This window comes from Vipera ursinii, assembly GCF_947247035.1.
Source record: "Vipera ursinii genome assembly, chromosome: Z".
Lineage (NCBI taxonomy): Eukaryota > Metazoa > Chordata > Lepidosauria > Squamata > Viperidae > Vipera > Vipera ursinii.
Window position 1 is genome coordinate 39462270 of NC_139517.1, and position 22560 is coordinate 39484829.

General features: G+C 40.1%; 1 protein-coding gene across 1 annotated transcript in view; it reads left to right on the top strand.

The window, feature by feature from the left end:
* Positions 1–3174: 3174 nt before the first annotated feature.
* The window catches only part of ATXN7L3 (ataxin 7 like 3), a 33283-nt gene continuing 13897 nt past the window's right edge, over positions 3175–22560 (top strand). Inside the window, exons 1-7 of the mRNA XM_083377860.1 lie at positions 3175–3432; positions 15669–15792; positions 16079–16211; positions 17294–17465; positions 19810–19907; positions 21514–21536; positions 22423–22468. Coding sequence (XP_083233986.1) covers positions 15742–15792; positions 16079–16211; positions 17294–17465; positions 19810–19907; positions 21514–21536; positions 22423–22468 — 523 coding nt within the window. The 5' untranslated portion in view covers positions 3175–3432; positions 15669–15741. The remainder of the gene's footprint in view (positions 3433–15668; positions 15793–16078; positions 16212–17293; positions 17466–19809; positions 19908–21513; positions 21537–22422; positions 22469–22560) is intronic.

Sequence of the window (22560 nt, forward strand, 5' to 3'; positions counted from 1 at the left end):
ACCAGCATGGCTGCATAAAGAACTCTCTGATAAACTGAAAGATAAAAAAGACAAGTATAAGAAGTGGAAAGAGGGGCACATAACTAAGGCAGAATATCAGCAAACAGCCCGTGCCTGCAAAGATGAAGTGAGGGAAGCTAAGGCTCAAAATGAACTAAGGCTTGCGACCAAAGTCAAAAATAACAAAAAAAGCTTCTTTCAACATATAAGAAAAAAGAAAAAAGTTAAGGAAATGATTGGTCCATTAGTGGGGGAAAGTGGCAAGAAGGTGACAAGCAACAGGGAGAGAGCAGAACTATTTAACTCATTTTTTGCATCTGTCTTTACACAAAGGGAAAAAACAGTCCAACCTACCAAAACCAGTGCCATAAAAAAACAGAATTGAAACGCAAGTTAAGATAGGCAAGAAAATGATAAGTGAGCACCTGTCCAGCCTAGATGAGTTCAAATCACCAGGACCAGATGGATTACACCCCAAGGTTCTCAAGGAACTGGCAGATGTGATCTCAGAACCACTGAACTATATTTTTCAAAGATCCTGGAACACTGGGGAACTACCAGAGGACTGGAAGAGAGCTGATGTAGTTCCCATCTTCAAAAAAGGGAAAAAAATAGACCCAGGAAACTACAGACCTATCAGCCTGACCTCAATACCTGGGAAGATTCTGGAAAAGATAATCAAACAACAAATCAGCGAACACCTTGATGCGAACAAAGTTATCACTAAAAGCCAACATGGGTTTGTCAAAAACAGATCGTGCCAGACAAATCTTATTGCATTCTTTGACCAAGTGACAAAACTAGTGGACCAGAGGAATGCTGTAGATATAATTTACTTGGACTTCAGTAAGGCATTTGATAAAGTAGATCACAACCTACTACTTGATAAGATAGAAAAATGTGGGTTAGATAGCATCACCACCAGATGGATTCGTAGCTGGCTGACAGGCCGTACTCAGCATGTTCAATGGAACTGCATCTACATGGAAGGAAGTGTGTAGTGGGGTGCTCCAGGGCTCTGTTCTGGGTCTAGTGCTCTTCAACATCTTCATCAACGATTTGGATGAGGGGATAGATGGGGAACTCATCAAATTTGCAGACAACACCAAGCTGGCAGGAATAGCCAATACTCCAGAAGATATGCTTAAAGTACAGGAGGATCTGGACAGACTTGAACACTGGGTGCTATCTAACAAAATGAAATTCAATTGTGAAAAAAGTAAGGTTCTACATTTAGGCAGGAAAAATCAAATCCACAGGTATAGTATAGGTGGTAACTTGCTCAATAGTAGTAACTGTGAGAGGGATCTCGGAGTCTTAGTAGACAATCAATTAAATATGAGCCAGCAGTGTGCTGCAGCTGCCCAAAAAGCCAACACAGTGCTAGGCTGCATTAACAGAGGGATAGAATCAAGATCACGTGAAGTACTAATACCACTTTAGAATGCCTTGGTAAGGCCACACCTGGAATACTGCATCCAGTTTTGGTCACCACGATGTAAAAAAGATGTCGAGACTCTAGAAAGAGTACAGAGAAGAGCAACAAAGATGATTGGGGGACTGGAGGCTAAAACATACAGGGAACGGTTGCTGGAATTGGGTATGTGTAGTTTAACAAAGAGAAGGGTGAGGGGCGACATGATAGCAGTGTTCCAATATCTCAGGGGCCGCCACAAAGAAGAGGGAGTCAAGCTATTCTCCAAAGCACTTGAAAGCAGGACAAGAAGCAATGGATGGAAACTAGTCAAGGAGAGAAGCAACCTAGAACTAAGGAGAAATTTCCTGACAGTTTTTAAGAAGAGACTGGCCAGCCACTTGTCTGAAATGGTATAGGGTTTCCTGCCTGAGCAGGGGGTTGGACTAGAAGACCTCCAAGGTCCCTTCCATCTTCTTCTTCTTCTTCTTCTTCTTCTTCTTCTTCTTCTTATTATTATTATTATTATTATTATTATTATTATTATTATTATTATTATTACTATTATTACTATTATTACTATTACTATTATTGCCTTGACTATACGCACTTTTGTTGACAGGGTGATATCTCTGCTTTTTAGTGTGCTGTCTAGATTTGCCATGGCTTTCCTCCCCAGGAGCAAGCGTCTTTTAATTTCTTGGTTGCAGACCCTGTCTACGGTGATCTTGGAACCCAGGAAAATAAAATCTGTCACTACCTCCATTTCTTCCCCATCTATTTGGGGACAGTGTACAAATATGTACACTATTTGAAATACTGAACTACTTTAGCATACATTAAAAGCTAGCCTCTTGAACTTTTTTTTCCTTTTAACTGAAAATCCTTCACGAAGAGATCTGAATCCAAATAGATCTGTCAATCACATACATACACCATGTCCCTCAAGTTAAACTAGGGGCCTGCATTTTTCAAACTTGAATTAGTACTGTAATTGCATCTCTGGATCTTGGAATGCAGGCTAAGCTCTGCAAGCAGAATTTTAGAGGACAAACAGTGCTTAATTTTCATGATGGGAAAATAAGTGAGGGTTCAAACCTGGAAATCCTATTTTGGTGTGTTTTCTTCCCAGTCCTTTACAGAAGTGTGGAAAATTTGCACGTCTGAGAATTCTGGGTAGCATCGGATCGGGAAGAGGCTGCTGAAGTTAACTCAAGGGACATTATTTTCCACCTCTTCCAACTACATGGATTCCAGACCTGAATGCCTGGGAAAGAATTGGCCGGAGTGGTAGACTATAAGCAACTCCTTCGCCCTGGTTCAGTGGCACGTTTTGCATTTGTTTTCCAAAGTTAGGGTCTAGGCGGGGCTCAGGAGCGAGGGCTAGGGTCTAGGAGCGAGTTCATCAGCACAAAGATGCGAGTGCGAGTACATATATCCGCCAGGTTTGAGTTTAAGTGTACACGCGCGCACGTTGTCCCTTCCCCATAACCCCGGAAAATTCTGACATTCTACATCAAACGTAACAATGTACCAGTAAGCAGCGACTCTTCGACAACAACCTTGATGACAGAGAGACAGGGAGGAGAAAAGGAAGAAACAGAAACCACGTCGGTTGGTCGCTTCCTTCGCTCCTCCCTTAAGAGCAACTCCATTGGGCGCCCTTCTCCCCACATCTTTTTTCTGCCCTCCTCCGGTGCCCGCCCCGTGACCAGCATGTTCGGTTGAGTCTCTATTGCAAAAGGTGTTTCCCCCTTCCCTATTGCTACCGTCAGTGTCGGAACCGCTGTAAAAGAAAAGGAGGCGGATGCGTTAGGCCGGAGTGACCTATCCATCTGATCGACTCTCTCTTTTCTTCTTCCTGCCAGGGCCCTTGCGTTGAGCTGGGGCCCGGTGAGGAGGGGGCATGGCTGCTTCGCCTGGGGCCCGGCAGGCCGCCTGGGAAGCAGCCACGGGCCATCAAGGGGGAGGTGGTCGATTGTGAGACTTCTCTTCCTCTTCCTGCCCCGTGTGTGGAGGTAAGTAAATGGAAAGGGGAGGGCAAAAATTTGGAGAAGGGAAAGTAGGTCTATGGGCTGCTATGGGAGGGGTAATGGTCAGGCAAATAGGCAGGGATGGGGTGAAGTAAGAAATGGGGTGGATAAGAAGATGTGGGATGGGGATTGGGCAGGAAAACAATTGTTTGCTTGGAGACCTGATTAAAAGATAATTAAATTTTTGGAGGAGCAGCTACTAACCAGCATTGTTCAATAAAGCCTCTGTGATCAAAAAAAGAATTAGGGATTGCTATTGAATTTACCCTGGTTTACAATGTTTCAGAACACTGGATTATTCACTGCTGGACACTGAAAGCTTGGTTAAAGGGAACTTTGACCTGATAACACATTATAGAACAACTTTCTTCATTGTATAAGATGGAGTAAATTATTGGAGACAAGCTTAACAAGAATTAGCACAGGATAGTGGTTAGATATCACTGTGCAGGAGAGGCTCGATTAGAAATCTCTAGTTACAAAACTTAGTAAATAATCTTGGGCCTGGCTCACATACATAGTTTAGTCTACTTCTCTAGGTTGTGGTCAAGATAAAATGAGGGAAGAAAAAACTTGTGTCCTCTGATTTTCCTGAAAGAACAATAAGATATAAATGTAGCAAGCATACCAATTTTTACTGCACATATTAGACCTAGCTTATCTCAGAATGTGGAATGTTGGGAACATACAGCTGAACATTTCCAAAGCAAATGCTCTACTATTGGGGTAAACCAGAGCAATCCTTGATCTGATAAGGCAGTTGCTGAGCTAGTGAGGAAGAGTAACCAACTAGGTCTGGATGAGGGCAGAATGTGACTGACAACTCCTTTTACCAAATGAAATATTTCTTGAAGGATGTGTACAAAGGCAGCACCCAGGATAAATGAGAATGAAAAAGTGAGCATGATAAAAGCAAGGATGAAAGCCCCTTTTCTCAAAGTGGCACTCCCCAGATGCACTACAGCTGTACTTTAGCTGTATTAGTGGGGTGGAAAAGATGTTACCGTATTTGCGATTTACCTACAGTCATGGACTTCATACGGACAACTATAATGAAATATGGTTATCCTTTTTAAAAAAAAATATTTATGTAGAAATTTTTGTTTATAAATATGAAATCCTAGCCCTATGTAAATTCTTCCCTTTTTTGCACCCCAACAGATTTAAAATCTCATCTTCAAATTTTTTTTTACTGTGGATGTAATTTGCCCAGTATTCTTCAATATCTTCATAAATGACTTAGATAAGGGAATAGAAGGGGAACTCATCAAATTTTTAGATGGCACTAAACTGGCAGGAGTAGCCAACACCCAAGAAGACAAGCTCAGGATCCAAAAAGATGTTGACAGACTTGAACAATGAGCCCTATCCAGCAAAATGAAATGTGGAGAAAAGCAAAGTTTTACACCTGGGCAGGAAAAACCAAAGGTACAAGTACAGATTAGGTGAAACCTGGCTCAAAAACAGTAACTGTGAGAGGGACCTTAGTGGACAATGAGCCAGCAGTGTGCAGCTGCCGCCAAAAAAGCCGTTGTATAAAGAGAGGCATAGAATCAAAATCATGTGAAGTATTAGTACCGCTTTATAAGACCTTAGGCCACAACTAGAATACTGCATCCAGTTTTGGTCACATTACAAAAAAGATGTTGAGATTTTGGAAAAAGCGCAAAGAAGAGAAACTAAGATGATCAAAGGCCTGGAGACTAAAACATATGAAGAATGGTTGCAGGATTTGGGTATGGCCAGTCTAGAGAAAAGGACAAGGGGGGGACATGATAGAAGGATTCCAGTATTTGAGAGGCTGCCACAAGGGAGGGGTTCAGTTTATTTTCCAAAGTACCAGAAGGCAAGACAAGAAATGATGGATAGAAACTAATCAAGGAGAGGAGCAACCCAGAATTAAGGAGGACAATTATCCAGTGAAATAGCCTTCAGACATTGTGGGTGCTTCATCACGAGGTTTTTGAGAAGAGTCTGGACAGCCACTTGTCTGAAATAGTATAGGGTCTCCTGTTTGAGCAGCGGGATGGACTAGAAGACCTCCAAGATCCTTTCCAGCTCGATTCTGATTCTGATGCAATATCATTGTTGTGGTTATAGTGTAGATACTTAAATTCATGGAGATCTCATTTAACAATCCTAACCCATTTGGTGAGGAAAAAGTATATTGTAGTCAAAATAAGCAGAAGTATTTGATGGTTTTGTGAAAATCACTGAGGTGGGGAAAGGAATAAGAGCTTTTTTATACTTCCTAAGTTGAAGCTGAAAGTAATTAGTCCAAAGTACCCAGTTGGTTTCCATGCCTAGGGAAGGAACTAGGACTTGGGGTCTCCTTCATTTCAAATCCAGTACTTCAACCTATCTTACAGTGACTCTCATATTCATGTATATGTAGACATGTCAAACACAAGGCCCGGGGGCCGGATCCGGCCCACGAAGTGGTTTCATGTGGCCCGCGAAGCCATCCTGGAAACAGTGAGGGAACGGCCCCCACTGCCTTGGCCCTGGCCCAGAGACCCTCCTTCTGCCAGAGACCCTCAGATCTGTCCCACTCCTGCCCAGGCCCCCATAGGCACCCTTGATGCGAACGATGTAGAGCTGGCCACGCCCACCCAGTAGGCCATATGCACTCTAGCCACGCCCACCCAGTAGACCACACCTACTTGGCCCCTTGAGGGCAACCGCAATGCTGATGCGGCCCTCAATGAAATTGAGTTTGACACCCCTATAGGTATTCTTTTTTATCTCTTCTTTTTTTACTTAATTAAAGGCAAAAATATGGTATGAAGTAGAAGACTCAGCTAAAGAAGATAATACAATTAGGAGGAGCTGACAGTAGATATTCAGAAAGGTCTGGAAACTGATGGATATAATAAAGAAAGGCTGAATTGGATTAAGGGAGGAGTTGCTTGGAATTCAGAGAAGGCATGGAAGGCACATAATAGCTCTGAATGAATTGTTTCCCAACTTGATTCCAGCAGCCAACTTATTCAAGTTGGATAGTGGTAACAGGAATTATAGGACAGAAAATTTAAGATCAATTCCTTTTATTGGGTTTCTCTTTTGCAATTAAGCATTATTATCTGGTCTTGTTTTTAGACTTCTATCAGAGCACAGAAAATGTTCCATTTATAGTTACTTCATCTTTGTTTTCCAAGTCCTATCTCTTTGTAATTCAAAATAGGACTTAGCTCCAACACTTATTTCCAGTGCTATTTCTTTCTAGAATGTGAGGTGTAATAATTGAAAAGGTAAAATTTCCTCAGAACAGAGCACAAATTCGTTTTCCTCTGATGAGTAACTGTGACTTGTACCCCGCCCCCGCCCCTTGGATTGAGAATAAAGCCATCTGGGGAGGCTCACATTTATTCCAGGCAGGGTGCTTGTGCAGCATCCAGTGTGTACATTTGAGCATCAGTTCGGTTTCTGCATTGAAGAGATAAACCTGTGCAAGAGAAGGGCAGGCTCCAAATTAATCTTACATGGTATTTAAGTACCTGGTGGACATATCAGCTTTTGTTGACCTGAATTGATTCTGTGGCTTGAAAAATAAATTGAAAAACAACTGACGAGAGCCACTGATACAGGGTTGCTGTTTTTTTGAAACACACACCAAATTTAGATATTTTAACTATTGCAAGATTTGGTGGCACAGGAACCAAGGAGAGAGTTGATGGTAGTAAAAGCGGCATATTTTGAGGAAGAGCTGTGAAGCAGAGAGGGAGATTAAAAAGGGAGATACCAAAGTCCAGGACAGGGGGGGGGGGCAATTGGAAGTGAAAGCTAGGCTTCAAGAGATGCTGTACAATAAATAGCCAATTTAAATAAGAACTAGATTAATTCTTATTTTCAAGTTGTAAAAGTGGCCCAAACAGATGGTAAAATTGACCACCATTGTGTAGTCTTGGTAATGACAAAAGTGGTGGTCTGGTTTTTTTTATTTTATTCATTTATAACATGAAATGAGAAAATAGAAAAACAAATAGTAGGGGACAACAGTAGGGAATGGGAAAAGAGAAAGGGAAAACAAAAAAAGTGTGAAGAAAAGGAGGAGAAGAAACAAAAGGCATTGACTTCCGACTCTTTGTTGCAGTAAAATCAAACATTAGAATCCAATCTCAACTTTTTACATTTCTATAGTAGTATGCACTAGCCATTTCTGTATCAGCAAATCAGTCTAATCGGTGAAACCCAAAATTATCATATCATTTATTTTCCTCCTCAAGCACAAAGTCCAGAAGTGGTTTCCAAATAGAAATAAAGGTGCTTATGTTCATTTCTTTTATCAGCACAGTCAGTTTGGTCCATCTTTGCTAGTTCCATCAGCTTTTGTAAACATTCGTCCATGGTAGGAATCGAGGCATCCTTCCACTTTTATGCATAGAGCAATCTTGCTGCCATCAACCATATAGAGTTCCAATTTTTTTTTCCAGTTCTCTTTTCATTAGACTGAGGAAGAAAGTTTCTGGTTTAATCTTTATGTTCACATTAAGAATTTTCTGCATTACTGTATGAAACCTACTCCAATATTTCTTTGCCTTATCACATGTCCACCATAAATGATGAAAAGTCCCTTCTTTACAACATTCATTTGAAATACCTTTATACGTTCTAGATAACTTATCTGATATTAAATACCAGCGATAAATTTTGTAAAATTTTTCTTTCAGGTTATAATTAAATGTGAATTTTAAGCCTTTTATCCACATATTCTCCCATTGTTCAAGCATCACATTATACCCAGAATTCCTTGCCCACTGGATCATACAGTGTTTTACATGTTCATTTTCCAAATTCAATTTTAATGACATTTTATAGACCTTGTCAATTATATAATCATCACTACCATATAGTAGGATTTCCAATTCATTTTTAGCAAACTCAGAACCATGGCCTTTTTTGTCTAATTTAAATAATTCCTTCATTTGTTGATATGTAAACCAGTGACAAGCGTGACCTTCTACAGTTGCAAGAAAAAGTATGTGAACCCTTTGAGATTACGTGGAGTTTTGCATGAATTGGCCATAAAATGCGCTCTAAACGTCATGTAAGTCACAACAATAGAAAAACACAGTCTGCTTAAAATAATACACAAACATTAGCTGTTGTCATGTTTTAATTGAACATAAGATGGAAACATTCACAGTACAGGATGGAAAAAGTAGGTGGACCTTTGGACTTAATAACTGGTTGACCCTCCTTTGGCAGCAATAACCTCAACCAAACGTTTCCTGTAGTTGCAGATCAGACCTGCACAACGATCTGGAGTAATTTTGGACCACTCCTCTTCACAAAACTGTTTCAAGTGTAGCAATATTCTTGGGATGTCTGGTGTGAATCGCTCTCTTAAGGTCATGCCACAGCATTTCAATCGGGTTGAGGTCAGGACTCTTGACTGGGCCACTCCAGAAGGCATATTCTGTTCTGTTGAAGCCATTGTTTTGTTGAATTACTTGTATGCTTTGGGTCATTGTCCTGTTGCATCACCCATCCTCTGCGGAGCTTCAGTTGGCGGACAGATGGTCGTACGTTTTCCTGAAAAATGTCCTGATAAACTCTGGAATTCATTTTCCCATCAATGACAACAATCCGTCCAGGCCCTGAGGCAGCAAAGCAGCCCCAAACCATGATGCTCCCTCTGCCATGTTTTACAGTGGGGATGAGGTTTTGATGTTGGTGTGCTGTGCCTTTTTTTCTCCACACATAGTGTTGTGTGTTTTTCCCAAACAACTCAATTTTGGTTTCATCTGTCCACAGTATATTTTGCTAGTAGTGCTGTGGAACATTCAGGTGCTCTTTTGCAAACTTCAAACGTGCTGCAATATTTTTTTTGGACAGCAATGGCTTCCTCCGTGGTGTCCTCCCATGTCCTCCATTCTTGTTTAATGTTTTCCTTATTGTAGATGTGTCAACAAAAATGTTAGCATATGCCAGAGATTTCTGTAGGTCTTTAGCTGACACTCTAGGATTCTTCTTTACCTCATTAAGCATTATGCGCTGTGCTCTTGCAGTCATTTTTACAGGACGACCACGCCTAGGGAGAGTAGCAACAGTGCTAAACTTTCTCCATTTGTAGACAGTCTGTCTTACCGTGGACACATGAACATCAAGGCTTTTGGAGATACTTTTGCAACCCTTTCCAGCTTCATGCAAGTCAACAATTCTTTTTTTTTTTTATTAAAAAGTTTTAAAATACAATTTTCCTTTGAAAAACCCCCCTTCCCCCTCCCTCCTCCCCTCCCTACCTCCCCCCTATCTCCCCCCTCCCCCTCTCCCTCCTCCCTCCCCTGCCTCCCCCCTTCTACTTCCCCTCCTCCCCCCTCCCCCCCCCGACTTCCCAGAGCAAAATACAAGGTATATATCTAAAAAGCAATCATAAACAATCATATACTAACAATTATAAACTCTAAAATCCATCACTCTCTAGCTTATATAAAGTAAACCAATCCTTAACAATACTAAATATGTATAAAGAACTAAAATAAAAGAAAACTAGCATCATTCCCATCTATGTTCTTCCACAATTCACTATTACCTAGACATATTCTCACTTACACATCACAAGCACCTATCCCTATTAACCTCTCTAGCCAAAATAGGCTATAATAGATAGTTCTTACACAAATTAAAGGACGCGGTGGCTCAGTGGGTTAGGACGCTGAGCTTGTCGATCAGAAGGTCGGCAGTTTGGCGGGTCGAATCCCGAGTGCTGCGTAACAGAGTGAGCGCCTGTTACTTGTCCCAGCTTCTGCCAACCTAGCAGTTCGAAAGCACGTAAAAAAAAAAATGCAAGTAGAAAAATAGGGACCACTACGGTGGGAAGGTAACAGCGTTCCGTGTGCCTTTGGCGTCCAGTCATGCCGGCCACATGACCACGGAGACGTCCTTGGACAAGCGCTGGCTCTTCGGCTTTGAAACGGAGATGAGCACCGGCCCCTAGAGTTGGAAACGACTAGCACGCATGTGCGGGGGAACCTTTACCTTTACCTTTACCTTTACACAAATTAACCCGCATTAACCCACAAAACTTTCATCCTCTTCCTCTGTAGTAAATTGTCCATTAATTCCAAATTGAAAATTCTGTTACCATACATATCATCCCAAAACTCTTAAAAACACAACTACCACTTGACTATAAGTATATTGTGGAAGTTCCATAGATTTCTACTGGTCTTATTTTTTAATCTTTTTTGAGCGTTTTAAGGCAGCACGCGTCACCCTCTGTTCTCTAGGATCATCCAAAAGAGTTGCAGCTTGATCTCCTCCTGTACCCTTCTCGTCTATCTGTCCATCTTCATCCTCTTGATGTTCTCCTTCTCCAGATCCCTCTGCAGCTTCCAGAAGTGTTGATGGGGTTGCTTTTAAAACATTGTTGTAAAAATCATGCGCTTGCTTCACAGTACCCAAACAGTACCTTTTGCCATCATACATGAAGCTCAACCCAGCTGGGATCTCCCATCTGAACCTTATATCTCTTTGCTTGAGCTCTTGCACAAGAAATATAAAGTCCTTCCTTCTCTTTAAAATCTTTGGAGGAATTTCTTTTAGAACCAAAACTTCTTGACCAGCAATCACAACTTTAGTATCATAGGCAGCTTGTATAACTTCATCTCTAATTTCCCTTTTTACAAAATAAACCACCACATCTCTAGGCAACTTTCTCTGCTTAGCAATCCACGAATTCACACGAAACACTTTGTCCATGCCTTGTTTTATTTCAGATGCTGGATGGTTCAATACCCCCTCAAAAGCCTCAGAAACCAGCTGCTTTAAATCTTCCTTAATATTCTCTTTTAGGCCTCTAATTCTAACAGCAAACTGCATCTGGTAAAATTGAGCCAGACTCTGTTCGCTATCCATTTTGGAAGTCCGCAAGTCAACAATTCTTGATCGTAGGTTTTCTGAGACCTCTTTTCTGCGAGGCATGGTTCACATCAGACAGTGCTTCTTGACACCAGTAAACCCAAAACAGGTGTGTGTTTTTAAAGGGCAGGACAGCTGTCAGCAACACATCCAATATCATCACACTGATTGGAGTCAAGGTTGGCTTACTCCTGGCTCCAATTAGCTCTTGGAGAAGTCATTAGGCTAGGGGTTCACATACTTTTTCCACCCAGCACTGAATGTTTCCATCTTATGTTCAATTAAAACATGACAACAGCTAATGTTTGTGTAGTATTATTTTAAGCAGACTGTGTTTTTCTATTGTGACTTACATGACGTTTAGAGCACATTTTATGGCCAATTCATGCAAAACTCCATGTAATCCCAAAGGATTCACATACTTTTTCTTGCAACTGTAATTCTAATTCTTCTCTAGGCTTGAGGATGAGGTCTCCAGAATTGAAAGATACTATTTTACCATACGTCACCAGTCCGGCTTCTCCACCATTTCTTTTCTAAAAAAAGCTTCTTGGGATTTTGTAAAAAAAAACAAAAAACAACCTTTGTTTTATATTTATTCCAAACTCTTAATATGGTGCACCTAATAAAATGATTATGAAAATCAACATTTAATTTAACTTTATCATACCATAAATACCCATGCCATCCAAACCTTAATTCATGGCCTTCCAAATCAAGTAGCCTCTTATTCTGGAGGTCCACCCGCTCTTTTAACCAAACCAATCAAAATACAATTTCAAATCTGGTAAACCCAGATTCCCTCTTTCTCTGGCATCTTGCAGTAACTTGTATTTAATTCTTGGTTTCTTTCTTTGGCATATACATTTAGAGATATCCCTCTACCTCTGTTTAAGTGGAATATCCGTTGCAAGTATTGGTATTGTCTGGAGCAGAAAGTTTATTTGGTAAAACATTCATTTTAATTACTTAAATTCTGCCCAGTAATGATAAACGTAGTTTGTCCCTGTTGTGATTCAGGGTCAGCCTGTGGGTTCGGCAGTTGGGTCCAACGATTCAGAGGAGGAGGAGGGGGGTGTTGGAGAGGTTGCTGAGGGTGTTGGAGAGCTTGCTGATGAGAGCCCTCAGCCAGGCCCCTCCCACCTGGTTATGACGCAGACCCAGCTGTGTGAGCCTGACAGCGTGGATGAAGATGACCCACAGCTGGCCCTGTTCAAGGACTCCCTACGCAGAAGGCAGTCAATCAGGAGTAAACAGACGAAGGCAATGGGGCACCTCGGAAGGAGGCAGAGAGAAGCCACGCCCTGAACTGTTTAAAAGGGGAGTGCGTGGGAGGGCTAGTTTGCTGAAGGCAACCGTTTGAATAGCTCCTGTTTCATGGTGTTTGCTCTCTTTGCTCTGTTTTATGTTAATAAATTTGGCAGGCTTAGTTCCAGCCTCTTGCCTTCTTGTAAAAGGGGTTGTCCCTGCCTTTTCTGCAGGGCCAGTAGCAGGCTGGTACAGAACAGTCCCATGTTTGTAAATCCTTTTTGATATCACTCCAAAGAGGTACATAATTATTTTGAAACAGGTTTGTGTTTGTCAACATAACCCCCAAATATCTTCCCTTTTTCTCAACCTTAAAATCAGACCTTTTATTTAGTATATCACTATCCTGGAAGAATATATTGTTGATCAACATTGTATTCTGTTTGTTTATTTTAAAACCTGCTAGAACCCCAAACTCATTTAATTTCCTCAACATATATTCTATCTTATTTTTTGGGTCCTGCAGGAATATAATCAAGTCATCAGCAAATGCCTTCAATTTATAAACTTCTTTCTTGATATTTATATCCATTCTCTCATCTTGCCTAATATTTCTATTTAAAACTTCCAATACCAAAATAAATAACAAGGGGCATCCTTGTCTTGTACCCTTTTGAATGTCACATCGATCAATTAAATCACTATTAATAACAATTTTTGCTTGCTGAATAAAGAATAAATAAAGTTCTCTCCAAAGTCCATTTCTTCCAGGACTTTAAACATAAAAGTCCAATTTAAATTGTCAGCCTTCTCTGCATCTAGGAATATTAAAGCTGCCTGTTTCTCATGTTATTGTAAATATTCAATGAGATTCAGAACAGTCCTCACATTAGTGGTCTTCTAGTGTTCCACATGGACAACTTCTTATTTGGCAGCTGAGTTTAGGCATGGATACTGTGTCCAGGATGAAGGGAGGGTGATTCCAGATGGCTGGCTACAGGGAAGCATTAGATCTGGGTATCCTATAATGTCCAGGTTTTGTTTTGTCTTTTGTTAAGCTAATGAAGGCTGCATCTGGTGTTAAAGGAGTACTTCCCCCAACAATAGGGTGCCAAAGGAACCTTGAAATTATTACTAAGCTTTGCAAGCCCATCCATTCTTTGTAAGCAAGCTCTATGGATTTCTCTTGAGCAAATCCATCACAATATAGGGTGTATGTAAGAGAGAGACAGAGACTGGTTTATATGCATCTTTTAGTCTATCAACTACAGATGACAACTCCCTTATATTAGAGAAAGGGCTGTTTTGTGCGGTGTTTTCATGTATATATGGATTACTTTCTCATTCCTCAGTGCCAGTCTAACCCCGCCCCATGGGGGATTTTTAAAAACCAACACCCCTTTTTAAAAGGTTCTAACCTTGCAGTGATGTAGTAAACATAGATTACATTATTAGTTGGCATCTCATTTTAAATGTCCTGTAAAACAGGACATTGCAATGTTTAAAAAGCCATGAGCTATACATACTGGTATGTAAAACCTCTGCCTGAGAATTTGAGTACAATTTTTTTTAAAGATGCATTTTTGGATCCTGTAATTCTTAGAAGAAAAGAGAGGTTTTGAGTAGCACTGATCAATATCAGTGATGCAATGGTTCTGTTTTTCGTGTATGTTAATGTTAGATTTTTTTTATCCCATATATATTTTTATCCCATACACACAAACACACACACCCCAGTTCTTTTATTAACACAATGCGTAGCTGATTTGTGAGCTCCCCATCTGAGCTTGTTGATCTACAATTTCAGCCTAAGTTTTTACATGGTCATTCTCTTTTTTTCAAAAGTAGGTAAGAGCTCATTAATATAGATGCTTCTGCCTCTCTCCTCATCCCTCCCCTTCAAAACCATTGAAATGTAGATTGCTTCTTTTTCTGCTCTGGGGCTCCATATTAGTAAAGCTTTTACTGTGCAGCACAAGCTTGCGAGAAAGAGATTTTTCTTCTACGCCAATTTACAGAAGGATACAACTTCTGATTGGTCTCTGAACAATCTCAGAAAAAGAGAAACGAGAGTCAGCAAAAACTTTTGAATCCCGGAAATAGCTAGATTACAATCTAGTTTTATCTAATCTGGTATCTTTCAAAAGAAAGAAAGCTGTTTAGGGACCTTAGTTTCTATGGAAGTGTGATGGGGAGCTTAAGAGGAGTAAGTCAGAAGTTGGTGGATGGTGAAAGTGTTGATTTGGAAAGGCCATCAAACAGATTATTTTCAGATTTCTGTTTTTCTTTCTTGCTGTTGCCTGCATTTGACAAGTGCCTCACCTCAATCTGACAGTTACCTCTTGAGGCTGTTTGAAACCCTTACCTTACATCTGTGCAGAATTTAAGGCCATAGATGTCAGTCTGTTTCCACAAAATGCCATGAAATTTTACAAAGTGGAGGAGAAAAAGAAGCACGGTATATTTACATTATAAATCTCTAATAAGATTTATAGCCCATCTTTCTACACAAAGCAGAGCTAGAGCAAGGAATGAATATCTATATTGCACTGCTATCAACAAGTGAGAGAGGATGGCAATCTGGCAGTTTGATTAATTTCCCAGGAATTTGTCAGGTAGTCAGAGGTCATGGATGCCCTCAGCATGTACTCAGCAACATAGAACTTGTTAAGTTACCATCTACAATAGTTTGATGGATTACATGAATTCAGAGGCTGAGCCCTGTGTAGGAGGCCATAATTCCTTCCCATTAATACATTGCCGCACCATAGCAATAGCATTGTCAACTGGGGAGGCAAAGGAATATGGTTTCCACCAGTAGTAGAACCTATATTAAACATTGAGAAATACTTTCAAAAACTGCTGGAGGCAAGGGCTACTTGTAAAATAGATTTTATAAACTTCTTTCAAGAATGGTTTTTCAAAAATGGCTCTCAATCCTCACCCAAAGTGCACTTTTCAAAATTATTGGTAATTTATAGGCATTATCAATTAAAACTGTCATTAATATTTCTGCCCTACATAACATCTTACGCACTGCTTTCTTTTCCATTGTGAAAGTAAGATTTTCTTGAAGTGATAATTGAATATTTTTGCCTGTCTTCATTTAGGGGCACCCATTCCCATTTCAGACTTGCCTCTACTATGTTGCATTTTCAGCATCTTTTCTGATAGCTGTTGCAAATGAAAATGGAGGAAATGACTTTGTCGGGCCTGGATAACAGCAAGTTAGAGGTAAGTTGCAAAGCTTTTGATAGAGCAAAGCCAAGAAAAAAAAATCTTCCGGTTCTTTTGGACAGAGTGAAGAGCCCACTATAGTCAAAGCTTAGCTTAGATGTGTATGCTACGAGTCATCCATCTGACATTTGTATATAGATATTAAGATTTTTTTTAAATGTCATGCTTCCTGAAAGTGAATACATTCTCTTTATATTGGGAAATATAATATATAATAATGTACAGATCTCCCAATGTCCCTTGTTCTTGCTGTTAAGAAATTTTTGGTCTTGTTGCCTTACAGGCTTTGGCTCATGATATTTATACTGACTTGATTGATGATGCTTGCCTGGGCTTGTGCTTTGAGGTACACCGGGCTGTCAAATGTGGATACTTCTTTCTGGATGATACAGACCCTGATAGTATGAAGGACTTTGGTAAGTGTGTGTTTTAGCCAGTGCCCCTTCTTATATTTTCTTACCAGGAATGTTGCTTAGGTGTAAAACCTTGCTACATGGCATAATAGGACATACTATTTCAGGATTATATATATATACATTGGATTCATACAAGACATTAAACATGCTTCTCTAAAACTTGTCTACAAAACATATTTGTTTTGTTATGTCTGACATTTGTCTAGGATACATTTGTGTAAACCCAACTATAAACTTATCCTCAACTAAGCATACACAGCTGCCAGTTGGGGTGCTGTTTTTTGTGTGTTTAAAATCAGACATACTTGCTGCCTCATAACCTGGCTCACATCTGCACACAGTGTTATGCTCTGTCTCTTTGTAGCTGAGCTGGTGACAGCACCTGACTGTATATTTTTTGGCTGAGAAGCTAAACAGAATTATGCTTGATTTGTACTTGGATGGAAGATGATCAGGAATGCTGGATTTGTAAGCTAGTCTGGGAAAGAGAATGAATTATCCTTGAAGAAGGCAATGGGGAATTGCTTTTGTATTGTTGCAAAGAAGATTACACTATCCAGGAACCCAGCTTAACTCAAAAGAATTTCTTTTTGTGCGAGAAGTTTAAACAAGGGAAAACTGTTTTGATGAATTGAACAATACTAGCTTAGCCCAAAATTTTATTTTTTATATATATCCTACAATGCTCCCCACTCATCCAGCCACTGTTTTAACTTTTATTGCCCAATAATGGTAAGCTAGACAAAGATCGTTCTACGATTATCCAAGGAACTTTGAGAGAGTTGAAAGAGTGATACATATGTGTCTGCTGATCAGAGCTATTCTAGTATCTGGAGGCTCTCGCCTCCCCCTCTGTGACTGAGAATTGTTCTGGTAGCAGCAGTGATGACTACATTGTAGGTCAGTATTCTTCTTGTAATGCTTATCTTAAAAGAAGGACAAACTGGACTGCTTTTAAACTTCTGTCAATCTAAGCTGCTATTCTTTGGTGAAGTTCTTGAGATGCTTACGTATGTAGCTCTTTTCCTGGCTATTTGTTCAACTGAGAGACATCCTTACTTTCTTTTTTTGTTTTGTTACAGAAATTGTGGATCAACCAGGCCTGGATATTTTTGGCCAGGTCTATAACCAGTGGAAGACTAAGGAATGTGTGTGCCCAAACTGTAGTCGAAGCATTGCTGCCTCCCGCTTTGCCCCACACTTGGAGAAGTGCCTTGGTATGGGTCGGAATAGCAGCCGTATTGCCAATAGGAGGTGAGGACATGAGAATGCTCTGAATGTTAGAGGTCTAGTAGGAAAAGAGCTGAGACCAAGGATGATATGCTTGAAAATCAGAAGTATCAGAAGGAGAAAAGAAAATCCAACTTTGAGATTCCTATGATTGTACTGTTTTATGTTTATTCTATATGCTTAAAGTAATGCATTATTCACTGTCATGCTAGCCTAAATTATGCATGAACTGATGCATTTTTGCATCATTTTACTTTTGTTTGCCATGGTGAAGAACATGGAGATACCAAAGGCAATTATTCAATGGATTATGAAGAAAGCAAGGGAACTCCATAAAAATATCTATTTCTGCTTCATTGATTACCCTAAAGGTTTGGATTGTGTGGATCACAACAAACTGTGGCAAGTTCTTAGGGTGGAGAACCAGACCAAATTACCTGTCTAAAAAACCTGTCAAGAAGTAACATTAGAATCGGACATGGATCAACTGATTGTTCAAAATAGGGAAAGGAGTACGATAAAGTTCTATATTGTCATCTTGCTTATTTAACTTAAATGCGGAATACATCATGCAAAATGCCAAGCTCAATAAATCACAAGCTGGAATTAAGTTTACTGGGAGAAATATCAACAAACTCAGATATGCAAACAATACCATTCTAATGGCAGAAAGTGAAGAGGCTTGAAAGATCCTCTTGGTGCAAATGAAAGAGGAGAGTAGAAAAGTTGGTTTGAAAACCGACATTACAAAAAATAACACCGTGGCATCTGGTCCCATCACATCCTGGCAAACAGAAGTGGAAGAAATGAAAGCAGTGATAGATTTTGCTTTGGGCTTCAAGATCACTGCAGATGGTGACTGCAGCCATGAAATTAAAAGACTGTGCTCTTTGGGAGGAAAGCTATGGCAAACCTATACAGCACAATGAAAAGCAGAGACATCTGCTGACAAAGGTTTGTATAGTTAAAGCTATGGTTTTTCCCAATAGTAATGTATTACTGTGAAATTTGGACCATAAGGAACGCTGAGCACCGAAGAATTGATTCCTTTGAATTGTCGTTTCAGAGAAGACTCTTGAGAGTCCCTTGGACTGCAAGGAGATCAAATCAGTCAATCCTAAAGGAAATCAACCCTGACTGTCCTTTGGAAGGACAGATACTAAAACTGAAGTTCAAATATTTTGGCCACCAAAGGAGAAGAAAAGACTAATTGGAGAAGATTCTGATGGTGGGAAAGATTGAAGGCAAAAGGAGAAAGAGATGGCAGAGGATGAGGTGGTTAGATAGAGTCATCGATGTGATGAACATGAATACAGGAGACAGTGGAAGATAGTGGAGTTTGGTGTGTGCGTTGATCCATGGGGTCACAAAGTGTTGGACATTACTTAAACAATAAAATAGGCAATCAAATCCATATTTCTGTATGGTACCTCTGCTCTCACAGCTGCTAAAATATGGCAAGGGATAGCCTGTAATTGCAAAATGTTGACCCCTGAAGCAAATTCTCTGCTTGTACATCATGATGGAGGAATGGACTCAGCACAATGTGAGAGTTTTGACTTCCTGTGGCATTCCAATTAAGAGACTGAGCTGCAAGTCAAAAAAGCATTTGGTACAAGTTTTTTTTGCATCAAATTGTCAATTCTAAGAACAAAAAAAAACTCTTGGGTGTTTTAGCTTCTTATTTCCACTGAAGTTTGAATCTGTATTGACCTACCTCACTGGCTTGCTGACAAGTTTCATCAGAAATGCTATTCAGTCTGTAAACCGGCTTTCCCCAATAGTGGCTGCTGAATTCTGGAAATTAGAATCCATATGTAGATAGCATCCAGGTTGAGGAAGCATGCTGTACATTCTAACAAAATATAGTAACCTCAGTTGGTAATTAAGACATTTGCTTGTTTGGGCTGGACTTTGTCTTTTAATATATTTAATCCTAAAAGAGTTTCCAACTTTCTACCTACTTTCTATTATACTACTGCAATTAATGGGCAATTTGGAATAATTGTATGGAAGGACAGCAAGCTCCATTCAGTAGTATTACTCAAGACCAATTTCTCAATTGTGAATATTGTGTTGGTGGGTCTGATTTTCTAGGTTTCAAAAAGACAGAAACATCAATCTTGGAAGCCTGAACTCTGCTCATCCTTTTCATAGGATTTATACCCACTTCATATAATACACTTGCCAATCTTCTTTGAGCTTCCTCATTGCCTGGCAATGCCATGGAGCAGTATTACACTTTCTGGCAGTCACCCTTTGCATGAGTTAGTGGCTTGGAGAATAGAAAGTGGCAATTCTAATTACAGTCTTTCATCCCAAAATAAAAAGAAAAGCACCCTTTTTCTTCTTGTTCTCCCTGCTGCAGGATAGCAAGTAGTAATAACATGAACAAATCTGAGAGTGATCAAGAGGACAATGATGACATAAATGATAATGACTGGTCATATGGATCTGAAAAGAAAGGTAAGCTGAAGCAAAGATGGGTTTATGTGCATGGTCTTTTGTAAAGATAGAAGTCTCTTTCTAGAATGAGGAATAGATGTTGAATTTGGCTACCACTTCACTCAAATTCTGATGAGAGATCTTTAGAAGGCTGTTTTGGTGGAATTTGGTGGGTTCAAAGGGACAATCTTGCACCTTGAGCACTTTGAGATATGGAGTCTAATGCAAAAGATTTTGATTCAAATAAGGTACCTAACTTTGGGGGCAGGGGGGAGAGAGGCTGCCAATGCCACTGAGTTATTATTGGCCAATTTTATACTACTGTGGGTCTAAAGACATAGTTTTCAGAAATGACCTTAAGAAAATGAAAACACTTTGACTTGCTCTGATGGATATATGTTGTAAAGGAACAGATTAATTATTAATTAATTATGGTAATGTTCAACCTACAACCATAATGGGCACTATCTATTACAGTCATAGTGATGACTGTTATGTGAGACAGACTTACTTAATGACCCTCACCCCTGCTCTCCCTAATGCCACTGTTAGGTAAATGTGCAGGTCTTTAAGCATGCATGGGTACCTCATGGGTGGAGGAGGCACTGTGAAGCCCGCCACCTAGCTGAGTCCATAAAGAAGGCAAACAAGCAGTAAAAACCCTTGCAAAACCAAAATCAGCCTAGAAGCGGGAACAGCGCAACTAGATTAAGGTCTAGTGTTGTGTTCCAATGCCAGAGAGGCTCCCAAACAAGCCTCCATGCTTGGCCAATGAAACCACACTTGAGGTAGTAGGCTTTGCAGAAGTGTATGCTTGGTATTGTTATACCACATAAATCGCATGTATTCTGTTGATAACCCATACGTCACTAGTTTTTGTTCTATGACATTATGCCAACTTGATGGAAAATTATCAGTCTTTATTAGTTGAAATAAACCTGAGGGGGATAACTTAATATACTAATCAAAGTTTAATATCAGCCTTCATGCCCTAACTTCAGTTTTACGTATCTCTGTTTCTAATTTGAGACAAAGAATGAGCTCTCTGGCTACAAGTATAGACTTAGGACTTTGGTTTGTATTACTTCGAATGCATTATTTCTAACATACAGATCCACATAGGCCAGTGATGGCGAACCTTTTAGAAACTGAGTGCCCCAAAACCGGCCCCTGCTCCACTCCTGCTCCACCCCAGCTCAGCCCCGCTCACCCACGGGGCCACCCACTGCATCCATAGCCCACTGCAGATTGCCCAGGTGGCCCAGCAGTGCCATGGTGGCCATGCCCTCCGCCCGCACTCTGCAGCATCATCTGCACATAATGGGGCACAAGGGCGGAGTCTTGTCACTGCTGCCCAGCTGCCATGTACTTGGCTGCACTGCTCCACGCCAGTTGTGCTTGGGGGAGAGACTCTCCTCTGGGTGGGCCTGCTGGTGAGGAGGGGGCCACGGGGGGAGGTGGGCCTGGGGCAATGGCGTGAGTGCCCACAGAGAGGGCTCTGAGTGCCACTTCTGGCACTCGTGCCATAGATTCGCCACCACTGACATAATTCTTGGACAAAAATTTAAGTTTGAAAACGTTTTAAGGGGATGGTATAATAAAATATCTCCTTTTTTAATCTAATTAGCAAAGAAGAGGAAATCGGATAAGGTAAGTGCATGCCTACCTTTAATATTGATTTAGTTATTAAAGTGACCATTTTAAAATCTTTTTCAAAGTTAGAAGTTAATAGAATTGAAGGTATACCTTATATACCTTCTCAAGGCTCTTATAATAGGACAGTTTCTCAGTTCTCAATCCAATGCACAATAGATTTCGAAACCCGGGTTTCACAAATAATGTAAGATCATGAAAACTGAGAGAAATCAGTGCATCTACTCACTTTCATGATCTTACATTATTTGTGAAACCTGGGTTTCGAAATCTATTGTGCATTGGATTCAGAACTGAGAAATTGTCCTATTATAAGAGCCTTGAGAAGCAAGATTATGCTTCAGGTTGGATCCTTTAGGAAGGTTTTTCTCAGTTTATTCTGTGAGTTTACATCTTTTATCTTTTAGTTTGAGTCACGTGGCTCCTTTGAGTTGTAGGAGGTTATATGCTCCTCAGATAGTGCTACACAAAGAGGAAGAAAAAGGGAAGGCTGTAATCCCTTAATTCAAGGTAGAACTCAACATATATTGGGAATGTGAGTTTTTCTTCCTAGACACTCTAGTAATGAATGTTCTGTATCTGTACATCACCAACGTTCTTTAAAACTATTGATTTCACAATAATTTCTGTGCTTTCACTGTTTCAAATATTATTTGGGGATCAGGTAACCAAAACATTTTTAAAAACCTAACCATCTACATTGCTGTTACTGTTGTTCAAAACTTTGAGTGAGTAGCCTGATCTTTGTCACTGAAATGAAACAATGTTGAAAGGTCTGGCCTTCAAGTTGGGGAAGGAATTTAGTTGCAGGATCTATTAAATTCAGAGTTTCCCCACACCCCCATACCAAACTAGACCTTTTATTTTTCCTGACTTCTTTCAGAATCCCAATTCTCCCCGAAGATCCAAATCTCTGAAACATAAAAATGGTGAGTGTGTTGTGGAAAGCCATCTTCTATTGTTCTTATATCTGATTTCCATATGACATAGTATAATGCATAGGCAAAATTTTTCCCAATTC